The sequence below is a fragment of the Oreochromis niloticus genome, linkage group LG1, assembly GCF_001858045.2.
Source record: "Oreochromis niloticus isolate F11D_XX linkage group LG1, O_niloticus_UMD_NMBU, whole genome shotgun sequence".
Taxonomy (NCBI): Eukaryota; Metazoa; Chordata; class Actinopteri; order Cichliformes; family Cichlidae; genus Oreochromis; species Oreochromis niloticus.
The window spans coordinates 33,301,453-33,323,408 of NC_031965.2; the positions used below are offsets into that span (position 1 = coordinate 33,301,453).

A 21,956-nucleotide genomic window follows, 5' to 3' on the forward strand; every position below is an offset into this window, starting at 1 on the left:
AGCTTAAAATAAGGTGCAGACATTCTTTGTAAGCATCAATGTCCATTTGGCCTTAGGGTGACTAATGCAGCTCTTTCATGAAAGCAGTTTTGCAGTACATCAATAACCGTTTAAGTTGTCTTTCTCCGAGTCAGATTTTAACTTCAGTTCTGCCCTGGTACCTTTATGAAAGCCACAAACAGTGGTTGTTTGCAGTCGAGCACAGACCGCTTTGGTGAGGACAGTCAGCCATTGATCCACCAGGCTTTTCACACCTTCTCAGATTCCCACAAGTCTTTTCACTGATGTTTTACAGACCTGCTTGTGTTTTAGAACAAAGAATGAAGACTTATTGTTTTGGAAACATGGTGGGAGGGTTTTCAGTTTAACAGCCTCTGTTGAGAAACTTATCAGTGAATATATTTTAAATCTGATTTCACAAGAATGCTTCGTTTCTCCTCTGTTTGATTTTAACCCTGCGATGTGTTAAATGTCGTGTCTTTCAGGATCCTCAGAGTCTTCAACATTTTCCAGTTTGCCCAGTAGGACCAGCAGTGCCACCAGCTGCCCTTCTTCAGCCCACAGAGACTCTGGCAGTGACATAGAGAGCTTCCTGAATGCAGAACCCGGATATGACAGCATCTTCAGAAAGGTCTGACCCCCATCAACTTCAAATCAATGTTTAAGTGCTCAAAAATAATTCTTTTAAACTGGTTTAAATATCCGTGCAAAGTGAGAAAAGCAAATGAGGACAAATCTGTGAAAAAATAGAAAATATATATGTTTAAAAATGTAAACGAAAACATTGTCCCTATATATGCTGTAGAATTAACTTCTTACGCATCCAAACTGCAAACACATCAATCATTAAATGTATAAATTAGAAAAAATGTAGCAGCAAATTCCTTGTTTACTAAATCCTTGGCTGGCAGTGGTCCAAACATCCGGTTCAGTCGCGATGAACACCAAGAATATTTTTTGCCTCTGCAACTACTCCTATAGGGATAATATACTATATATGAAGTATCTATTTTCTCAGTCTGTGTCTGTTTTTTTATTTATTAGTACCCTGAGGCAGAGATGCCAAACATCTACTAAGCATCTTTTTAAGCCGGCAGCTCTCCTCCGCTGCTGGGAAAGTGCAAGCTGTGGTCCCTGCTGTCACTCTGCTGCTGTTGAAAGTCTGTTTGAAGCCAGGCACCCTTTGGTTAAAGTTGAAACACTTGTATCTCTCAGTTTCTGCTGTGTTGAGCACTTGAAACATGCTCATTGTAATGTGAACCGTATGTCATGTTTGGTGCAAACAAAGCCAGAGAAGAGAATATCAGCTGCCTGGGAGTATACAGTGTGGTGCTGGGGGTTGGGACACTGTAGATAGGCCGTGATGGGCAAAATGAATTCGCACAAAGACTACAGGAGCTAAATTCTGAAAGAGAGGATTAACGTCTTTGCTGCTCTCTGAAGGGAAACGCTTCTTTTGTGAAATGTAATACTGTAAATGTAGAATAAAGAGGACATAGACGGTTTCAACAGTCGAGACTTTTATCTGAGTTTAACATGTATGTTGTGCCATCAGATAAAATTTAAAATCCTGAAATAAAACAAAGTTTAAAACTCAGCTGGGCCCTTCTCCTATAGCGCTGAAGCTGACGTTCACATGCGCTCTCTGCCCTTGATGTATACTCATGCGTTGTCCGGCTCCCAGAGGAAGTTGTGTTTGCAGCATAAAGCAGATCTTTCATTCGCAGCTCTCCGACAGAAGCAGCTCTATGCTCGGCCCTCACACTGCAGCTGGCAGTACAATAGGCCCAGTTAAAGCTCACACCTACAAATTAACTCTAAATGGACTATCCCAAACCTGTGTGTGTGTGGGCAGTAGTTTTTTCCCACCATTCCCAAAGAGTGGTTTTACCAAAACTATTTGTTTTCCGTGCGTTTCTTATATTATAGAGCTGTCAGGTGAAGACTTGTCAAGAAATCAGCAAACTATACACAAGCATATGGCTAATTAACTTGCAAGAATACATATTAGTTTACACATATGCGGTGTACGTACACTTTATATTTGCCAACTGCTAACTGCCAACTGTCTGTGGATTTGGATCACTAAAATGGTCCTGTGACAATGACAAATGGACTTTAAAAAGACTATATATCACTAAGAAGCTTTTTCCTGGGAAAGGTTTGTTTTAACAAGGTTGCTATCATTTATTGGTGTTTGTTATAATGCCAGTGTTGCTACAAAGTGGCGCTGGCTCATTATCCCTAAGCCCTGCCATTTGGTCCTCATTATATTCCATTCCTGTGGGTTAAATGGCTCTTCTAGCCTACTCTTAATTCCTCTCATGCCTCAGTGAAGAAATGCTGATGGATATACAATGTGATAGCCTGAGTAATTAACAATGATTTGAAGGACATCTGTTTTGCTGTGTTATGTTTTATTCATATTTATTATGCTGTGTTGGAGTGCCCTTTTTTTCCTGTTCTGTTACATTCTGCCCATAAACTGCGGGTGTAATAAAATGGCAAAATCACATTATGGATCTTAAACAGTCTCCTGTTATTAGGGTTGTGTGGTCCTCCATGTAGAAAACGCTCCGCTACTTCCAGATGAACAGAAATAACCTTTTGGGTCCTTCATATAGTCCTATTGTCCCCTTGTAGGATTTGCCAGTACCTGATATCATCACCGTCACCAAGGTCAGGGTTAATGTAAGGTAGTGCTATGGACTCTATGTAATGTGTACCATGTGACCCAAACAAAAATAGAACCAACCAGTGAGAGGGCAGGATAGCTTTGTTCACTTACAATAAATGATTTAGCCTTATGCAATCAGGGACCATAAATGGACAGATATCAGCTGAGCAGCTGTTGAGACACAGTGTCTGCAGGCTTTTTTGTGGGATTTTTTTCGCTTTATAATGGATTGGATTTATATAGCGCTTTTCAAGGCACCCAAAGTGCTTTACAATGCCACTAGTCATTCACTCTCACATTCACACACTGGTGGAGGCAAGCTACAGTTGTAGCCACAGCTTATCACTGATTCCTCAAGTTGTCATCCACAACCTTGCCTTACAATAGCCTAGTAAGCACACACATGTTCTCACGCTCCACTTCCTGTGGTTTTCAGAGCAGAGCCAGACTCTTCACACTTTCAGTTACTGTTCACTGTTCACAAGTGCATTACTTGATTAAACCTGGAAATTAATACTTTAAGTGGAAACAGTTGCATTTACATGTGTCCCCGCCCCCTAAAATAATAAATCAACATTTTATTAGTGTGGCATAGACTTCATATAGTGCTGATTTAGCATACTGGCTCATGATAAACCATAACTTTTTGGTGGTACAGTAATGCTTTAAAGTAGTGTAAAGTTATACCTTTTCTCTTTTTGGGATGTCTTGCAGAATGATGAACCTGTGACTGGAGGAGACAGTGCCAGCGAGGTTTCCGTCTCCTGCTCTTCCACAGACGATACTGCCAGCGTCGGCCCGACCAGCTCCAGCCCGGAGGGCAGCCAGGGCCTGGGCTGCAGCTGGAGTCCTGAAGAGGGCATCCAGACCGTGGCACCTACCACTGAAGGACTGGACAGTGGAGGAGGAGGAGGGGCAGGAGAGGCTGAAGAAGAGGCCAAAGATAGAGTAACTGAGGTGCCGCGGCGTTCCTGTCTCTTTCGGAACAGCAACCGTTCCCTGTCACCTCTTCGCCGCCACAGCTGGGGTCCTGGAAAGAACAACGGAGGAGACGGAGAGATGAACCAGAGGAGGTGAGAATGATGAATACTGGGTTCTTCAGGATGAATAATGTCTAATTGCATTGTTGATGAAGTGGATGTAGAGATAGAAATGTTTCTCCTCTGTCCTAGATACTGGCTGCTGGTGTTAATCTGGTGTTAGTCAGTAGATGTCAGCAGACTTGATGTGTGCAGCTTTCAGCATTATTAGAGCTTGTTGATGTCAGTCCTTCTGTGCCATGTTGAGTGTTTCCTCTTCACGCTGTGAGCAGCTGTGTTGCCATTTGTCTTGCGTTGGCAGGGAGCTTCCAAAATTGTACACACAGATGCTTATAAACAAATGCACAGATACACACTTCAACATGAACACATGTTCTCACGCTTTCACATTCAAAGCCACACTGTACAGTTGTCACGAGTTGACAAGAAGATTATTTCACAAACATCGGTTCAATAGAAAGGCTAAAAGTGACTTTTAGAACGGGACCCTTAACGCTGTTTTGTCATCACTGCTCAAACGAGCCTATCGGCTCTTAGAGATGGTCTGTAGAGGAATTTACATGCAAGTTTAACTATTCTTTTTAATATCCCCTGTCTTATTAAGTTTTTCCTTTTGACAGTAGTGTATATTTCATATGTGTATCTGTGTGTTAAAGCCTGACGATACTGGAGACCATTACTAATTCATAGGGAGTATAAAAGAAATCCGTTAATGATATATTTGCCATTGTTTTTAGTATATGGTAAACGGCCAGGTACTTGTATAGCACTCTTCTACTCTGAGTACTCAAAACGTTTTTTACTGCAATCCTCATTTACACAAGTACTTTTTTCTTATACCTTACGTCTTACGCTTGTGCACACGCTCACGCTCCGATGGATGCACTGGGGCAACTCCGGTTCATTATGTTGCCCAAGGATATTTCAAGATGCAGATTAGAGTAGCTGGGGATTGAACCACCGGCCTTTCAGTTATTAAGTAACCTGTGCTGCCTCATGAGCCACAGAGCCTAGATGTATATATGCAGGCAGTGTTTTACAGCAACCTTTGATATCATTATTTACTTTTTAGATATCATTATTTATTTCAAAAGTTAGTCAGCAACTTAATGTAAAAATGCTTCTTGACTGCATCACCATCTGCTCAGCTGTGATACAACTCTGCAATGTATGGGTGGCAGCTTTCCTGCTTTAAGTGGAACTTTAGAGCATTTCTATCCCACAAACTGAGACATGTCACACATTCTGATAGGTTCTAGCTTCCAAACACTGCAGGATAGACACATTCCTAAAGTCTGGTCTATACCGGATGGCAGTGAAGAAAGCATGCAGGGTTAATATGCCGTCATCTTTTGCTACCCAAATATCATATCATATCATATCATATCATATCATTATAGATCAACCTAAATAAGGCCCAGTCACATAGAAGCCCACTGACTCACTATGTAAAATCACAAAGAGGGTACTGCGATCTCCTCTAGTCAACACAAACCCAAAATGAAGAATGTTTGCCTTGAAAGTAAAAGTTGTGGCTTACCATTTCACAAGGTGCAAGTTGATTCTTCTATGCAAAATACAGGAAACCGTGGCAATCTGCTAGCAAACAAAACAATTGCAAAGAGGTTTTTCTTTAGTGCAGCACCATATACCTCATTGCACCTTGCAACAGTAACCACTCCAGCAACCACTCGCCAGCCTGTCAGGGAATACACATTTTTCCCTATAAACAAAGGTTACCAGGGGGTTTGTCTGTCTGTGTGAGTGGGGTCTAGGACACTTCTTTTTTTTTAAAAGACAAAATAAATGTAATAAGATTTTAAATTATGAGAAAAACAAGTCTTCAGAATGTCTCGTTGTAGTGTTTGGTGACATTTTAAAGTAACAGCCTAGCATTTGGTAATTATGCTTATTTGGTTTCTTGCCAAAAACTATTGGGAATCCACATTAAAAGTGACATGAGTGTTGCATAAGCCCTACTGAAGCATTTGATCTGTTCAGTCCACACAAACTCCATCCTCAGACAGAGATGCCAAACAGATGTCTGTCAGCACAGAGGAGCTGAAAGGAGCAGCTGGTCTAAACAGAAGTTTACTGGATAAAGGCAGCTTTCATGTGGTCACAGCAGGAAGGAATCATCGATACTTTTAGATACAGTGTGTTATTATGGTGCGTTATGTTCATCAAGTTCAGTAAATTTGTTTGGTTTAAACAGCTGTCTGTGGAGATTATCCACCACAAAGTGTGTCTGAAAAAACTGACTTGAAGTGTGAAGCAAACAAACAAAAACATGGGGCACCACAGATGCATTCCTCAGAGTCTCTGTGCATGATACAGAGTCCTTCTTCTGAAAGATTTGAAAGAATTAAAATCTGTCTAGTTTCTGAGATGGACAAGTAACCGACAGCAGAAAACTCTTTGTAATGTGAAGTGGCCTTCAAAATAGTGTTACCATTAAAAACCAGGAGGCTGTTATCATGGTTTGGCACAGACTGGAAATACAACCTGGTAATGTCCAAGGGTACCAGTGTGCCCACACTACTCTCAACACCTACAGTACCTGCAACTCTAATTAGAGGATAGGTTATCTTGCTAAATGGTGTCACAGGGATGAACGTACAAGGATAATTCTTGTCTGAATCCAGTAACATCCTTTAAAGTTGACTTCAGAGGTTATCCGCCGACTAGCAGAGACTCTAGGGTGTCACAGTTGTGACATTGTCCTTGGTATGGTTATGATACAAATGGGGTTTCTGCTCACAATACTCAACTAGAGTTCTAACTTTGAATTCCACACATTTTGTTTGACACATTTCTGTCTATCGAGTGTTTCAGTTCATGCTGTGTTATTATTAGTTGATTAGAAGATGTACAGTTCCACGAAAAATAACATTTTCACAGGATTCTGTGCAGTCCTGTGAAAAGTAAAGTACACCTTTATTGCTTTCATACAAATTAAGAGGGGATGTAGCAGCTATGTGCTGATATTCGAATACACTGGCTTCACTAGTCATCAGCAAGTGTGAAAACCTCTATAAAAGCACAAGTTTTAAGAATCTTCCGACCTTCCAGTAAATTCACACCAAAGTCAGACCCTGCAATGCCACAAACAGAAGAACGACATCAGACTGCAGGCCTCAGTTGGCCTTTTAAATGTTAAAGTTCATGACAGTACAGACAGAAAAAGACTGAACAAGTGTGGCTTCTTTGGAAGGATTGCCAGGACAAAGCCTAAAAAGAATATGGAAGCACAACTTGGCTTTGTAAAATTGCATCTGAATAAACCACAAGACGTCTGAAACAATGTCCTTTAGACGGATGAGCTCAAAGTGGAAATGTTTGATAATAATTCACAGCTCTATATTTGGGGAAAACCAAACGCAGCATATCAGCACAAACACCTCATACCTGCTGTATGGCACTGTGGTGCAGGGTTGATGATTTGGTGCTTTCCTGTTTTGTTTTGTTTTTCTTTGGCAACCGCAGGACTTGGGCACCTTCATTTGCAATCACTAATGCCCACAAGTCTCAGTGAACTGAAGCAGTGTTATAGAGAAAAGTTGGCCAGACTTCCTCCACTATAAAGTGAGAGACTGATGTGTGATGACTCATACATAAAATGATTACTTCAACTTAGAGCTGCTAAAGGTGATTCTACAAGCTGAATGATGAGATGCAAGCTTTTGCCTGTGGAAACTTTCTTTTTCACATGACTGTAGTTTGTACCAGCAATCTCACTGTGAGGTGGGAATCCTAAAAAGGATGAACATCATTTTGAAACTCTGAGCAAAGATATCACCACAATTATTTCATGCTCATCATCTTTCATCATTTACTCTGAGCACAGCAGTGTTATCACTCTTGTCTTCTCTTAGATCATTACCTATACAGTAGTAGCCATAAAAATCCAATGGTCCCATCAGCAATAAGAACAGTTCATTGATTAATTATTTTCTTGCTGTCATGGCTTCCGTTCAAATCCCACTTCATTTCCACCTTCATCCACCACTCTGTCTCTGTCTCCGTCTTCATCACCTCCAGTTCCACTCGTAGCTCTGGTGAGAGGAAGCCGGCCTTTCACAGGAGAAGGTATTAATACATCACATTCATCAGTTCATGTTTTGTTAAGCTTGCCCTGCTTTTTAGTGGCGTGCTATGGCAAATTTATGCAGTTGTGGCCTTTGTGGACCTCCCTGCTTTTAATGTATGCTTGCTGAACTCCTGTTGCATTCTCTCCATCTCTGCAGGCAACTGCTCTGAAAAATGCTGCTCTCTTTTCACCCCTGTTGGAGTTTGTATGAAATACTGTGGCAAATGGGTGGTGGTGGAACTGCTGTTTTGTATTGCATTGGTAATAACAAGCAGCCACACAGAAAAAGAGAAGTTTAGCTCTGGAGGCTGAACCGCATTGGCTAGAGTTTTAGAACAGACGATTGTTTTTTGTTTTATTTCTTTCTTTTTTGGGTTTAATAACTTCCTGTAGGGAATTATTCAAAACTCTAAAGCATCAGAAGACAGAAGACAGTGGGCTGCAGCAGTAAAAACGTTGTTCTCACTGCAAAATAGCTTTGTTGACTGTATGAAATGTTGCTCTTTGACTCAGAAGGAGGAGGGAGGAAGCAGTGGAAAAAAGAGAGTCAGCATCTTCTACTTGATCTTGATTGTATGCAGAATAGATCTATTTCAGCTCTGCTGGGTGAGCCGAATGCTCACCCTCCTACTCAGAAAGTCTGTTGGATATGAAAATGTTTGACAACAGTGTCTGAAAAAGGTAAAAGGCTTCTTTAGTAAGACACATTTGAAGTGTGTCGTGGTTATTGTAGTTAATTAAACTGAAAACTAAGGAGTGGAAAAACTTCTTCAATTAAATAAAATAAAAATAAAACTAGGCTGAAAATTGATATTTTGCACTAATGACTAAACGCTAATTAGAATTCGGTGTTTATATTTTAATAACTGATGTAAATATGTCAACTCTTTCTCCGGATTATTATCCCCTATTATTATTATAAGGTCATCAAAATGAGTTAAAGTAAGACTCAAACTAAAATGTGACATTTTCAATAAAAACTTACTGATAAAAAATAGCTAACTCAAAATTAGTTTGTTCAGGAATGGTGTAGAGAGCTTCTTGGTGATAAAAGACAGGTTAATGGTGTAGATCAGGGGTGTCAAACTCATTTTAGTCCATACAGTCCAATTTGATCTCAAATGGCAGGGACCGGTAAAGGCCATTTCATATTAACCTATAGAAAAATAGAAAAGTTTTCCTCTTTCTTTTAATATAAAGAGGTACAAACATATTCTCAAAATGTTAACAACTATTTACCAAGATGAAAGTGTCCTATTTAAAAAGAAGGTGCAATTTAAATTACATATCTCATTTTTTGCACAGTCTGCTCTCATTAAAAACAAACACATCTGGACGGCTCCTTAGGCAAACCACCGCTTTGCTGTATTTATCAGTAACAAGCCTTTAAAACTGACAATGATTCACTCTCATTAGCTGATCCATTCTTACACTGAAAAGTACAAATATTAAGCCCTTCATCTCTGAAGTATTCACAGCTATCCAGTGGACTGGGCTGGACCTTTTGTTGGGCTAGTTTGACTGAGTTTGACCAAAGTGCTCCACAAGTTAGTTAATGAACAATAGAAAACAACAGAAAAATAAATACAGAAAATAAAACATGAAATGAAGTTAATACAATATATTTAACATAAACAAAAACCAACATCTGTACCCACTGCTAGCTAGTGTCTTCCACACTTGTGCTAGTTTTAATTAGATGCATAATCACAGAATCACAACCATGGGCAGACCTCATGGGGAAACATTGCTTATATTTCTTACTTTTTTGACATATCGGCCGAGTAGGAGATGTTATCAATATATATTAATTACTCCTTGGTCCACAGACTCTTTCTAAATTCCCTTAAACACACACCTGTAGTGTTTCTGAGCTCCAGATTCTCATCACTTGCTGGCTGACATGTATTTTAATACAGATATATCAATGCTTACTAGCTAATAATGGCCAATAATATCAGCCCTCCTCCATCTCTGTCAAGTTGTAATGAAGACAAGTCTCTTATTGTCACAGTCCACTGCTGTAACCATCTGGTCACATCTGTCACGTTCAAGAAGCCAGCGGCCACCCTAGCAGCGGCTCCAGCAGTGTTAATGGTGCCTTGGCTATTCTGCCAATTTTTCATTTCTGGGAAACACCCTGGGTTCAAGTTGATTTCCTGTCTGCTACTTATATTACAACAACGCTGCAGCAGGAAATCAGCTTTAACCCGTTTGCAATGTTTATGCTTCACAATGCAAAATACATCCACTCTGCCCAGTTATTTCAGAATAACGTCAGTGTTCTCAGATACGCCTGCAACTGTATCCTGTTTATGTCCTCATCTGTGTGCTTCGTTGCCACTCTGCCATACTCTCTTATCAATCTTCCCATCACTCTCCTAACCCCTTTCACCTCACTTTCTCTTAGTATAAGCATGTGCCCCCGCCCCCTTGCCATTGGCTACAGTGTGGAAGTTGTTTCCTCAGGTTTACTGCATTACTGTGTTTGTGATGTTTTCTTGTTTGCCAAGGGCATGTGTCCTTATTTGAACATGGCATATTTACATGCTGCTTGATTTGCATTAGCCGTTGTTGTTGGTGTTTTCGTGTGTATATGAATGCCCAACCCTTTCAGTCAGCAACCTTCTACACCAAGGAGAGAGAGGGAGCTGGAATAGCTGCTAGTGTTTGAGCATGGAGGGCCCTGTGGCTCTGTAGAATTGTATGTAATAATACTGCCAGGAAGGAGGCCTTAGTATGACAGATATAGCCATCTACATTCACAGCCCTGAGGATAGGTGAGTGCTGCTCCACTCTGGACACTTATAATCACCAAATCATGATTCTTTTACTCGGGTTTTAGTTAGTGAAGCTTGGATGAGTTGGACTGATGATTTGCTGGATAATGGAGCACCATACAAACCCATGGGCCGGAGATGAGAGATTTACTGCTGGAGCTTTAACTATCATAGAGTCTGTCCTGAAGCGAATAGAGCTGCAGCCTCGTGGCATAGCTCATCCTGAAATGTAGCAGTAGTTTTCCTCTCCATAATCATTGGATTGGATTTTTCAAGGCCTCTTATTTCCAGTCATAGATCGATGTAATTGGGTTTGTAAATCACAGCTGCAGAGCTCTCCATGCTGATGCTGATGTTGGGAGTCATTTGCAGCTGCTTCAGCTGTAAATCTGCTCCAGAGGCTAGTGATAACTCAGCTGGCTAAACACAGTGTGTGTGTGTGTGTGTGTGTGTGTGTGTGTGTGTGTGTGTGTGTGTGTGTGTGTGTCAACAGGTACATCTTTGTGTGTTTGTGTTTGATGCAGCGACAGTTCTGTACGTTCAGAAAGCTGTGATTGTGATTGATGTGATTGTGTTCAATACAGTGTGTGTTCTTTTATTGAGGTCATCTTTACTTTCTGTTTGTACACAGTTACAGCTTGGAGGGGCTCAGTGGAGGCCCTGAAGAGCTCAGGGGCCCCACCAGCCAGGGGCCCCGTATCCTGGAACCTATAAGGATTCCCCGGCAAGACAGCGATGACAGAGGCTCTTTGGTTTCTCTGACAGAGGAACAGGAGGACCGGGGGGAGTATAGCAGAGTGCATGACCCGGTGAGCTAATAAGCACACACACGCATGAAGTTTGTTGATGTGATGCCACTTCTTTACACTGTCACACAGTCGGCCACCAAGAGATCCTGAAAAACCCACACAGCCTAATTCACGAGAGAAAAGAGTCGTTGTAAAGCTTGTACATAAACAAGACTTATAAACAGTCAAGGGAAATCTGAGCCTTGTCAGTTTGGGGATTAGTGAGAATTAATAAACATGACTTTCCTCGGGCAGATTTATACTTCTCCCACTGAATTTAAAACAAATTGTAAACATAACGCCACGATTCAAAATGTCGAGTTTCCTCTTTTAATTCATGTTCCTGTTTCCAGTTGACTGGCTGGCAATGCTTTGTTCCACATTATCTCTGCCTGGCTCACTCCATTTTTTTTACATTTTCATGCACTTGGTTTCATTCAGTCTCCTGTCTCTTGCTGCAGAAATCAAGACGATATCGGCCCCTGCGAAACAGCTGTCCTCCCATGAGTCTGCCCCTCACCAAGTCTGTATCTATGCTGGCCATCAGCCAGAGAGACATCGATGGTGAGTGACACGTTATGAGGCAGCTATCAAGTCCCTACTTGTAACATTCAGCCCTTTTCTTCACCTTTTTATCCTTTGGTTTTCTTTGTTATCCTCTTTAAGCTTTAACTTACTAAATTACAAGTACAATGTAAAGTCCTCATTCTTCATTTCCTCATTTTAACATCACCAGACTCAGCAGAGGGACACAATCATTTCAGCTTGTAATTGGAAATTTAGAGTTCATTATGTTTTTCACTGTAAGCCCCATCACAAAGAGAATAGAAGAAAAAAGGTCAAAAAGCTACATAAAGAGAGAAAGTGGTAGTTTAACATGCAGCTATTTAAACTGAATTGCTCTTATTACGCGTTTCCCGTACATCTCCACTTCCTGCCCCCATCCTCACTATTATTAGGTTATTATATATTTCAATAAGTGATCAGTGCCTGTTGTGGTTCTTTCCTTCCTGCTCCCCAGCGGTGGGACGCCTGAGACGTAAGAGGCGAATTTCCTTCTCTTTCAACCTTTCCCCCATCCTCACCAAATCTAAGTCTCAGTTCATTTATGGGGACTCCTCATCTAGCGATGATGAGGATGACTTCAGTAAGTACTGACATGTAAACTTAGCTGCAGTAGAAAATAGCTGTGATGTCAGAGCTGCTCCGGTTAGCAACCTGGATCTGAGCTGCAGAGAGTGACAGCGATGCACCCAGATCAGCTAGGAGCTAGCCTGATACCCACACTGAAGTGTTTACTTGTGACTCAACATGAGGTGTGTGCGTGAAAGGCTTCCTAGACTGAGCCTAGCAGAAGAAGCAAAGTTGTCTGAAGGAAAATTTAAATTTTTACTCTTTAAACTTCATCAAAGATTAAGTCCAAACATTCAGCCTCAACAATCTTGTCATGAAGAAGCTTCTAATTGCTGCTGATATTAATCTACTTGCAGTGTGAGAATGCAATTAGACAACGCTTGTAGCCAAATTGCTGGTGTAGAAAATCACCTTTCGCCTAGGCAGCATTGTGTTTAAATTATAATCCATGTTGACAGCAATAAATAAGACCTTGGCTTCTCGTGTCTCCTACGCAGCACAGGAATCGGATGACTTTTACATAAACTAGCCTTACTTTAGTCTTTTTGAAAAAACTGAAACACAATTACCAGAGAAAGAGGAAAATAATCATAAACACTGCAGGTGAACTGAGGAAGCCCTTTCTTCTCTGCAGATAAATACGAGCCTGTCACCTTTAGTCAAAGACACTGAGGCATTCCTTCCTTTCTCTTATCTGTGCGATATTTCCATTAGCACTGTTCTCTGTCTCCTTATCTCCATTGCTAGGAACACAGGGAGGCCAAGATTTTGTCCTCATTATCCTGTTTTGGGTTTGACTTTCTTCTGCAGCGCATGCGAGCAGTGCTTTGCATATTTTCGTGTGCGTCTGGATATTGGTAGAAATGATTGTTTAGAGAGAAGCAGATTGTTCCCTAGAAAAGATGCATGCCTTATGTTCAACTCTGTGCTTAACGTTTGGCACAGAGATTAATTGAAAAACACACATGTTCTGGCTGTTACTGCAGCCAGAAAATCCAGATTTTCAACAGTAGAAGAGTCTGGGAGGAACTACACCCAGCATAGCTTTGTGTAATAGGATGAGCAGACCAAAAAAATATGAAATGTAATTTTGCCCGAGTCATCATTCATTCTCCAGCCTTCAATGCACGATAATTTAAAACTCTATCATTTTAGTTTTTGACTGTATTACAGCCCCTCATTTTTCCCCCGTCTCAAAACAGAGGAGTTTAGCTCACTTCTGTAGAGCACAGAGCTACAGCAGGTGAGGACTGGCCAACCAGGGAAAAATAACAAATACATTTGTGATTGTGCTTTTATTTTACTAAAATTATACTTCAATCATTTTTATTGTTAATTATTACTTGAAATTGGCCTCTGAAGTGGGGGATGGCAAAAAATAGCCTTTGCTTTTAAGCCAACTTTCTGCTGATTGGCTGCCCCTTGCAGTTGTGTGGGGTTGTTGTGTTTATAGTTTCAGCTTCGTGCTTTAGTTGACCATAATGGGGAAAAAAAATCATAATAGGTCACCTTTAAAGGAGATGGTAGAAAAGGAAGTCCTCGCTATAGCTGTTGGCCTCCTTTAGTCATGTCAGTGGGTTGTCAGTTGTCACACAGCTGTACAAGGGTACCTAAAGTGTTGCATATTTACCTTTAGGGAGCCAAATCTGTAGCTTACTCTCAGTTATAATCAGGTCAGCCCCTAAAGACATATATATTTTTTGTTTTTACTATCCTGCCACTCACTTCCTCTCCTTTTTTTTCCAGGTATGAGGTTTTCCAGCACCTCTGGGTCACTAGCATACAGGTCAGTCCAATCCTGCGCTTACATTTTACCAGAAAATTGTTCTTAAGACTTTCATTGCTTGGAGGACCTTTTATAGTCCTATAAAGAGCAGTGTGGAGAAGTGGTCAAATGATTCCATAGGACCTTTATGGTGCTTCAAAGAACCATTTCACAATCTGTGAACAGGTATGCTGTGTGAATGAAGCTGCTGGAGATTAAATTAAACCTGTTTGTGTGTTCCAGTATATCAGAAGAGGAGCCTGGGCCTCTGCGGAGTGACACTGAGGGAAAGAGTGTGACAAAAGTTAGCCGGACCTTCAGCTACCTCAAGAACAAGATGTACAAAAAGACCAGGGTGAGGGAATATGGAGTTTGTAATACTCAATGTTAAAATTGTGACAGGATTCTTTTTTGACTACACTTATCTGTAGTCTGCTTCTTACAATTCATTCAATAGGCAGCCACCTTCAGTGTTTTCTTACAAATGTATCCCCTTTGAGCAATGAGCAATTAATGCCCAACCACAGTTTTCAAGTATTCACACATATATGAACATTAAGCTTCTTTTTCTGTTGGCCCCTGACTAGCTTCAGTCTCACAGCAGGGCTGTTATAGGCAGTTCTGGGCTGAACAGTTCCAGGTGTGGCACCTCAAGAACTACATATGTTTGTCCTCGTTTTATTTTCTTTGTTTGCACTACAACTCCCAATAGGTGCGTGACGTATTAACCAGGCGGCAATTAGCATAGCAACAACTAAACTACAACCACAACAATAAGTTGGAGCATACTGTGCGTTTGCTGCTCTGAGTTTCCTGATAGCAGATGCCTTGCATTCTGATTTAAGTTGAAATAACATAACATTACAAGTGGCTAATTGTCTTTTTATGTCAGGTGTATCTCACAGACTAACCTCAGGCAGAGCTCCCACTGTGGCTGATGATGGCATCCAGAATCCTTATTAAAGTCTGTTTATGTGTGGCAGCGTAAGCCAATGTTGGCATCAGAACTGAGTCATGCTTCATTGTTTCAGATTGTTGTGCACCCCTTGTTTTGGGAACCGAGTGCCAGCAGGTCAAAGGCATGAATGTAAGCTCATGTTGGTCTTTACCACCATTTCAATCAAACATCAGTACAGGAGCTCTGAGATTCTCCGATTATACACATGGAGATGCTGCAGGAGTTTTAAAAGATGACACCCTCCAGAGAAAACTGTGGAAAAAACCTCCAATTTCTTTGCTTCTACGCCTATAACAGCGCTCCTGAATCTCGGGTCCTCACTACTTTCTTGAATACCTATCGTTCAGGAGAATTCCGGCATGAGAATTCAAATCGCGATTGGACTTTTATAGCTTTGCAGTTGGCATGCAAAACAACCAATGAGATGACCATAAACTAGGCTTAACAAATCCTTTCCATCCACTCTACAAACAAATGCATGGCTCTTTCGAGGGATAACATGCAGTAAGCCAAACCAATTAAGCTTCACTTTGATGAATGTGTCATTTAGTTTCTATTCTAGCATCATCATTTTCTCCCTACGTTAAGAGGATGTACTTGCTTTCCTTTAAGGGGGTGACAGGAGTTTTTATTTCCTCTTTAGCACACGGGCTTAATAAAGCCTGGTCTTCACTGCCAGCTCAACTGTTCGTGTTTTAAGATTTAGAGCTAACTCATGGTTTTTCTGTAATTTCTACGTTAAGTTTACGTGTTCGTTGGTTTTTACAAATATGACGTTCATCATGTTGCAATGCATGCTTGCATTCAGACCACACACTTATGTCAGTCAGAGCTTCCCCTTCTGCTGGAGGATCAACCATAAAGTAGGAGCTAAAAAATGACAGACAAATGAGCTTCTGAGAACTTTGATGGTCCCTCATGCAACACCACACAAAAGACTTCCTCTAAAAAGTTCTAAGACCTATGAAAAGGCCCCTCTGGTTCAAAAGCACCTTATATGTCCTGCTTTTGCCCAAGTCGTTGTTAGATGCAACTTCCCACTCTCAGATTTCCCAAGCGCCTCACAGTAATGTCTTCTCAGAGAGATAAACCTCTGTGTAAGATGTGGTCAAAGCAGACTTTCTTTCTCATACCCTTCGTACTCCGTTAGGGGATCTACCTGCAGTTTATCCATTCCTGTGAGAGCATAATACAGGGTGACAATAAAATGCTGTTAGTTTGTTGAAATATCGATCAGATAAAGTTACTTTAGTAAAACAATGGCTTCAGCACTATTATGACATGGAAATTATTGTACAGTACTGCATTTAAAAATCACAATGCTCAGCACTGCTCACTTTAAATTGCAGAAGTGGCATTTACTGTATTGCAGTAGCCATTAATATGATTTAGGAATACGGCTGTCTCTATCAAGACTTTTAAACTCAACAGGGTAGCTGTGGGTCCTTAAAAGTAAAAATAATTGCATTCAATCACTCCCCAAAAAAAGAGGCCTTGGAAGGTATTAAATAGTCTTACATTTAATTCACAGATTATAAGCAGTAATGTAATTATACAGCATTTTTATATCCAGTTATGGGCTGTGTTGTAGACCTTACATAGCTATAAACTGTGTGTGATTGTTGTGACAGTATATTGAACCAAAGGACACTCACACAGCACCAGGAAGTACAAATAGGCAAATTCTGTTTTCAATAAAACCACAAATTAACATATTACCTTTTGATAGCTATTCTGATATGTAGTTTACTTCATGATCAAAATTGGTGTTAGATGCTACCTGAAAGTATTAGAAAGAAAAACGGGCTGTAATGATAGATATCCATGTTGCTGTTGCCAGTCATAACTGCTTTGATCACGAAGCGTGCATTTAAATTTGTTCCATGTGGTGATTAAAGGGTCTGAAATGCCCTGAATTTAGCACAGAGTTTTTATTTCTGTTTGGGAAGTGAAAAGTCTGTGTGCTTCCTGTAAATATGCAGCCCTTGCAAAGATACACTGAAGGGTGAACAGGAAGTAAAACAGGAAGATAGAGTTGGTGGTTTAATAATCTAACCTCAGCCGTCACTTTGCTTTTAAAGCGGCAGGATTCTGAAAAAGCTTCCTTCAGCCTGCAGCTCATTGCTCCCTGTCAGAGGTCAAAGTTATTGGCCACCGTTAAAGCTTTGATGTTCAAAATGGGTTTGCCTAGTGTCTATTGGCTCTGCTTGGAGCATTGAGATTGCATCTGCAACTGTCAAATGTGTTGAAGAATTGGCAATCTAATGTCTTGCTGTCATTAATAAACCAGAACCAGTTTTAAGGAGAAGAATTTGTGTCTTCCTCTTTAGGTTAAATATTAAAAGTCTGACTGTTCTGGAAGGGGATCTAGTTTGTGCAGTTTTGTCACCATGTCTCTGTCAGACTGAAGGAAGGGTCATTGCAGAAATAGCACCTCCCGTAGCGAGCCAGTGACTTCCTCATTCACAGCCTTCCTAATGGAGGCTTGCTGGTAGTAGCTTGAGCCACTGAGCCACAACCAGGGATGTTATACAGGAGTTTCCCAGGGAGCCGTGGCTTCTCACTGAAATGGAAAGGTTGGCTGGAGGTAGGCTAACACAGTGCTCTGGTTTCCCAGTTGAATTGTAGTGAAAGAGACTGTCACAATATCATGTTAAAAGGGGCTGGTGTTTTCCTCTGGGCTGATGTCTTTTTCCAGTGAAGTCATTGCCCGTTAACAGTGTGTTTTACTGGAATGTCTTTTTGTTTAAATCTCTGGTTTAGATGTCACAAGTGATTACTTATCCTGTTGTGTATGCTTGCAGCCAAAACAAAGAGTACAGAGGATCATCTTTTTCAGATACATTGAACTGCTGGGGTTTTTTTGTTTTTGTTTTTTTTGCCGGGCATCAATAGGCGTGATATCAAACAAGCATACTTGCTGCCATGAAGAATACTTTTTTGGGCCGTTCACTGTGGTTTAGTGCTGGTTAGACAGTTGTTGCAGGAAGTGAGAATGAAAGCTGTGTGTTGTACTGGCTCTGAAACATAGCGTGGGCCAGTCAGGCTTTTGGTATCTTGAAATGGCTGAACCAAATGAGCTCTAGTATGTCAGAGCTTTGTGGTCCCTTCAAACCAAGAGGCCCAGGGCTGGTCATTAAAATGAGCTGGAAAACTGCATTTTCCCATTTCCTCTGGGTTTGGGTGGAGGCTCTGTGATGTAAATCCAAGAGAATGAGAGCTCTGTTCTTCTCTGCATCACTTTATGGGATTGTGATTCAGCTCAGTGTACAGAGATGACCAGCTGCTGAGGACGATCTCATCTATTAATGCAGAGGCAGCAGAAAGCCCACCCTGTTATGGAAAGGTCATAGAAGTGATTCCCAGACAGTGCGTCTCCGTCACCAGTCGTGCATCCTGCAGAAGTGTCTCATTCTTCATAAGAGGTTTTGAATAGTAGCATTCGAGTGTCTTGAGAAACCAAAAGAATACGTAATATGAAAACATGCTGCCCTTTTGGGATAAATGGTCATTGAAGATCTCCACGTCTGAGTCTTCTGTCTCACCTCAGAAAAAAGGATTGAAAGTGTCTGAAATTTATTTAAAAGAGTTCCTTAATGAGACAGTTTGTTGTCAGGATAAATAATGCATCACTTAATATGCAAACCCTCCCGCTGCGTCCTACATCCGTGTAATAATGTTGCTCTGCAGGGTTCAGATTGGAATTTAACAGAAGCGACTGGCCCAGTGTCAGTGTCTGGTATGTTAGTGTATGCTACACGTCACCATGCTTCACTTCGAAACTTCTAATTGGATGGCAAAGTTGAAGCAATTAGCCAAGTTCAAGGTTGGGTTGTCTTCTTAACTAATTAATTTCCATTTGTGCAGGAAAAAGAGCGAGACAAACGGGAGAAGGACAAGGAGGGCAAGGAGAAGGACAAGAAGACTGTGAACGGTCATGTTTTTACACCAGTCAGCTCAAACCACACCACCCAGTGCTCCCAGTGCAATAAAGGTTTCAATGGCAAGGATGCTTTCCATTGCACATGTAAGTAACTTTATTTCTTTTTTGTCTTGTTTGTTTTCTGCAGAGTTGCTGTAGCTTTAAATCATATTAAGTCCTAATAACCTTTAATTATTTTATTAGAAGAATTTAATTTCTTATCTGAAAGCACACTAAGCTGTGAGTCGTTTCTGAACGACGATGCTGAACATAAAGAGAGGAAATGAAAAGATTTCACCAATAAATCCAGGAATCTCTATATGCATGTTTGAATATGTTAGTTTATATTTCTTCTCGTCTTTGTCTCTCAACAACCATTCATCTGATCCACTTCACACTTGTTATGTGTGTTACTGAGAACCTAAGTAACACACTTGTTATGTGTGTTACTGAGAACCTAAGTAAGTGCGGTGCTGACTTTAAAGTTGTTTTGATGATCAGTTCTCATAGTTTGGCTAAAAGCACAGACTGTATGTAAATGATGTACAACTGTGTATGACATTACCCAATAGTCTCTGGATTCTGCATTTTGAGGCTTCATAGTTGGTACTTTGGTGGCAACATGCTTGTTTTGAAAAGCCTGAGGTGACCATATTAGGATTAAAAGAGTCAAGTTGTCAGCTAATGCTAGCTGTCTCGGTTAGCAAGCTGCATTCCCAAACAAACAGGCACAAATGGCTGCTAAGTTGGTGCTGAGGAGCAGAATTATACAGTGTAGAATTTCTCCTGCCAAAAATGGAGCACAGACTTTTTGGACGGCTGTACCACAAAGCAGGCTGTGTTATTCGTCAGATAATTTTGTTAAGAACTGGCCTAGCAGACAACTGTACATGTCAGCGTACCTATCAATTAAACCAACTTAATATACCAACTTGCCAATTTAAATTTTTTTAATTTGAAAACAAAAATTAGATGTTCACTTTATAGCTGAAGTTGGACATTTTAAAATAAGAGTCTGTGTGGAGTGACTCTCATTTGGCGGTAGCATCTGGGGTTGCTGCTGGGCTATAAGTTGTTTTGTGTTACCAGCGTTTCAGCATTGGCATTATGGACAAGGCGCAGGTCCAAGCCCACCCAATAAAGTCTTTGTGCCCCCTCAGCTGAATTCTACTGATATACTTCAGCTATAAGTTACATTAATTCAAGCAATTTGCTAATTAAAAAGGTAAACACCCATATCACTGCTGAGTTATTGCAATGCAAGCTCAATTTAATTATCTGGTTCACAGTAGTTTTGTGTTTTTATAGCAATCATGGTAACCAGCATGACTGAGGATGACACTGAGTGGTTAAGAGGTTATTCGGCACCTTTTGCAGGTAGTTTTAAAGCATGATCCTGGTTGAAAATTTCAAAACAAACATAAATGTATGGAGGCTATCCTTGGTGGACTACAGCCTGCCTTATGTGTGATGGGACATGACACACATTTGTATACCGTAGCAAGAAAGTAGTGTTTCTGTGCAAATTAAATGAGACTTTTAGCAGTGACACAGATGAGTGTTCAGTCAGTGTTTTCAGAGCAGTAATGCTATGTTTATATCTGTTAGCTTTCACAACAACTGATTTCCTGCATGTGATGCATTTAGGCAATATCTCTAAATTGTAGCTCATGAACAGGAACTGCATGAGTAGCAGACGAGTAAGACCCTATAGTAGGTCTGTTCTTACTGTTTACTGTAAAGGCTCTGTGTTTACATTTAGGCACTAAATTAAAAGGTTTAATTTAAAGAAAAAGTCAATTAGAATTCCTTTATTTGATTATAAAGGCCAGTGCAAGAAAACATGAAACACCAACTGAACTTTATATTAGCAGTTAGTTGTGCAGCTGCAGCGAAACTCCCCAAAGAGCTACTTCTAATGCAACCCAGTCAGACTTTGATTACAGACAACAGAACTGTTTTTTGCATTGTTTTTTACTGGAGCGGCAGAGGCAGCCCTAAAGAGGTTCTAGTTTATTGCACAAGCCTTTGGCGCAAGCCCAGAAAAAGCCTAAAAAGGAGAAACAAGCTCTGCGATGGATCACAGCAGACCTCTTTATGGCCACAATCTGCCTCAGATGCTTCAGACTGGCAAAAACAGCCCCTGTTGTATTCAGTCAGTCTGGTTCAGATTGTTAGAGCCACAGACAGTGTGAGGGAGGTTTGTACTCTGGCTAGTGTCCATTCAGCAGAGGAATACAGTGATCCTTTGTCTCAGATTAGCTGGTCTTATTTAGATGTCACCAAAAAGCAGTAAAATACCCAATAAAATCCAGAGGCATGTAAAAAGATATCACTGCAGGAAATCAAGGTGCTTTGAAAAATCATGCAATCTTCTACTTTAATGCAAATATTTTTACAGTGACACATTTTCAGGCGATAGCTCCCAGCCCTGACAGTGTTGCTGCCTTTCTGACTCGTGCAGCGCTATTTTCTCACCCAGACTAAAAGCGGCTGTTGATGTAATCCCAGGAACGGAAATGTTGCACTGTATGCATTCTAGCCTGGATGACTAGGTCTGATAGTGCGTTTGTGGGTTTCACATGTGTGTTGAGTGGACTTCTGTCTCCTGGAAATACGCCCGTATGATTAACCCTGATCAGCCACCATTTTTTTTTTCTCCTTGATGTGAGCATTAAAAATAAAGAGCGTATGTTAGGAAAAACTGAGAATTTGAGTGCTTAGTGGACAGATCAGCCTGTAGAAGAGGTCAAATGTCAGCAATCTGAAACGATGACTTTGTTCTTAAATGGTGATTCGAGA

General features: G+C 40.8%; 1 protein-coding gene across 6 annotated transcripts in view; it reads left to right on the forward strand.

Moving 5' to 3' along the window:
- LOC100697740 (A-kinase anchor protein 13) overlaps positions 1-21,956 on the forward strand; it is a 124,662-nt gene that overhangs the window by 71,769 nt on the left and 30,937 nt on the right. For 5 of the 6 annotated variants that reach the window (XM_025907818.1, XM_005447695.4, XM_019360750.2 and 2 more), the window contains exons 11-18: positions 486-631; positions 3,392-3,750; positions 7,759-7,806; positions 11,219-11,396; positions 11,837-11,939; positions 14,256-14,295; positions 14,518-14,629; positions 19,100-19,259. In XM_025907818.1, coding sequence (XP_025763603.1) covers positions 486-631; positions 3,392-3,750; positions 7,759-7,806; positions 11,219-11,396; positions 11,837-11,939; positions 14,256-14,295; positions 14,518-14,629; positions 19,100-19,259 — 1,146 coding nt within the window. The remainder of the gene's footprint in view (positions 1-485; positions 632-3,391; positions 3,751-7,758; positions 7,807-11,218; positions 11,397-11,836; positions 11,940-14,255; positions 14,296-14,517; positions 14,630-19,099; positions 19,260-21,956) is intronic. The other variant, XM_025907823.1, reaches the window with a different exon arrangement.